This window comes from Zonotrichia leucophrys, unplaced genomic scaffold (assembly GCF_028769735.1).
Source record: "Zonotrichia leucophrys gambelii isolate GWCS_2022_RI unplaced genomic scaffold, RI_Zleu_2.0 Scaffold_194_90597, whole genome shotgun sequence".
NCBI classification, from domain to species: domain Eukaryota; kingdom Metazoa; phylum Chordata; class Aves; order Passeriformes; family Passerellidae; genus Zonotrichia; species Zonotrichia leucophrys.
In genome coordinates, this window is record NW_026992399.1 from 10961 (window position 1) to 13380 (window position 2420).

The following is a 2420-nucleotide window of genomic DNA, read 5'->3' on the forward strand; positions in this document are numbered from 1 at the left end:
GCAGGATGAGGGCACTGTTGGTGTGTGGGAGGTGCTGGGCACAGCTGGGCACAGGAACACTGTCCTGAGTGCCCGGCTGTCTCTGCCCTGCCCTCTCAGGCACAGCACCACAACATCTTCTCTTGGTTCTGCCCTGCCCTGATATTGTCACTGTTATCTGCTGTTCTCAGGGAGGCTCTGGCATTTGCAGCAGCTGAGTCAGGCTCTGCCCTTGACATTCCTGCCAGGCAGGGCTGTCCATGGGAATGGGGTGTCCAAGCTTCCCTGGCACCTGTGGGGCTGTGGGCAAAGCAGTCCATGGGAAAGGGGAATGAGCTGAGCCCCCTCCCTGAGATCCCATCATGGGCACAGCCAGGGACCTCCTTGCTGTGCCCTTCCAAGCTCTGAGCTGCCCTCCTGGGTGCAAATCTGTGCCAGAGCCTCTGGGAGTTCCCTGAATGTCCCACGGGGAAGGGCAGAGCTGCCACAGCTGAGGAAATGCTGTTGGGTTTGCCAAGGGAGCTGTGAGTGTCCTTGGCACAAGGGGGTGCAGAGACCTTGCCCAGAGACTTTAGAGAGGGTAAGACATTCAGGGATCCTCTGATCTGGGCAGGGTCTGGTTTATCCCAGGGTGACCCAGGGAGTGTGATTGTGCTCTGATTGCAGCCAAAGGTGCAAAGCCATGGCAGTTGGGAACAAGCCCATCCAGCCCTTCACCTTCCCTGAGCCACAGGGAATCCTTCGGCTCTCCCACCTCTCAGTGGTAAACTCTAAGTGCAGCAGAAATGCTGGGGATTTCTGACCTCAGAGAGCCAGGAATGATGTGTGTGTAGGAAAAAAATTCCTATAATAAATTCGTGCCATCCTTTAAAAGTGGGAGTGCAGATGCTACCACGCCTTTCTGCATTAGGAGTGATTCCACTGACAAATCCTGAATATCCAGCCTTGTCCCTCTGCCAAATGGCCACAAACCCAGGGCTGTGGGACAGGGATGGCTCCTCGAGAGCCCCCATGCACAGGCCTGGCTGCTCCTGGCACACTCAGCCAGCACAACTGGAGCTCAGGCAGGGACCTGGGTGAAGGTTTTCCCAGAGCAGGAACAAGGGTGGGTGAGTCCCAGTTGGACAGTCTGCAGGGAATGGATCAAGTTTGGCTCAAAGCAGCCTCTCCTGACTTGTCACTGTCCTTTCTCCATGAACAGGTCCCCATGTGCAGCCCCAGCAAATGTCCAACAGCAGCTCCATCAGCCACTTCCTCCTGCTGGCATTGGCAGACACGCGGCAGCTGCAGCTCCTGCACTTCTGCCTCTTGCTGGGCATCTCCCTGGCTGCCCTCCTGGGCAACGGCCTCATCATCAGCATTGTAGCCTGCAGCCACCACCTGCACACGCCCATGTTCTTCTTCCTGCTCAACCTGGCCCTCAGTGACCTGGGCTCCATCTGCACCACTGTCCCCAAAGCCATGCACAGTTCCCTCTGGGACACCAGCAACATCTCCCACACAGGATGTGCTGCACAAGTCTTTCTGATTTTCTTTTTTTTTGCAACAGAATTTTTCCTGCTGACCATCATGAGCTATGACCGCTACGTGTCCATCTGCAAACCCCTGCACTACGGGACCCTCCTGGGCAGAAGAGCTTGTGCCCACATGGCAGCAGCTGCCTGGGCCAGTGCCTTTCTCAATGCTCTCATGCACACGGCCAATACATTTTCCCTGCCCCTGTGCCATGGCAATGACCTGGGCCAGTTCTTCTGTGAGGTGCCCCAGATCCTCAAGCTATCCTGTTCAAATTCCTACCTCAGGGAACTTGGGCTCATTGTGGTTAGTCTTTTGTTTACATTTGGTTGTTTTGTGTTCATTGTTTTCTCCTATGTGCAGATCTTCAGGGCTGTGCTGAGGATCCCCTCTGAGCAGGGACGGCACAAAGCCTTTTCCACCTGCCTCCCTCACCTGGCTGTGGTCTCCCTTTTTCTCAGCACTAGCTTTTTTGTCTACCTGAAGCCTCCCGCCATCTCCTCCCCATCCCTGGATCTGGCCCTGTCAGTTCTGTACTCGGTGGTGCCTCCAGCCCTGAATCCCCTCATCTACAGCCTGAGGAACCAGGAGCTCAAGGCTGCAGTGAGGAGACTTATGACAAGATAGTTTCAGGAACATTAAACTGCTAGCCATTTTCTGCAAATCACATGGAATAAAAAAAAATGTTTGATACTTCTTGTTCGTTTCATTTCTGAGGTAATTTTTCGTACTTTTACTGTTATAATATAGTCCAAAAAGAAATGTAATTCTCTCCACCTTCCCTGTGGCTAGAGATTGTGTCAATGAGGGGCTGAGCTCTCGGTGGCTTTAAAAGAACTAAAGGATCACCCAGCAGAGTTTCCTGTAGAGATGCCCTTTTGTTGCCTTCTCTGGAGCTGCAGCACCAATGTCTGTGTGCAGAGCTG

At 53.8% G+C, this 2420-nt stretch overlaps 1 protein-coding gene across 1 annotated transcript; it reads left to right on the forward strand.

Moving 5' to 3' along the window:
* The first annotated feature begins 1203 nt into the window (after positions 1-1203).
* On the forward strand, positions 1204-2121 carry LOC135461147 (olfactory receptor 14C36-like). Its single transcript, XM_064738133.1, has one exon. The coding sequence runs from the start codon at positions 1204-1206 to the stop codon at positions 2119-2121; it is 918 nt and encodes a 305-aa protein (XP_064594203.1).
* The last annotated feature ends 299 nt before the right edge of the window (positions 2122-2420 follow it).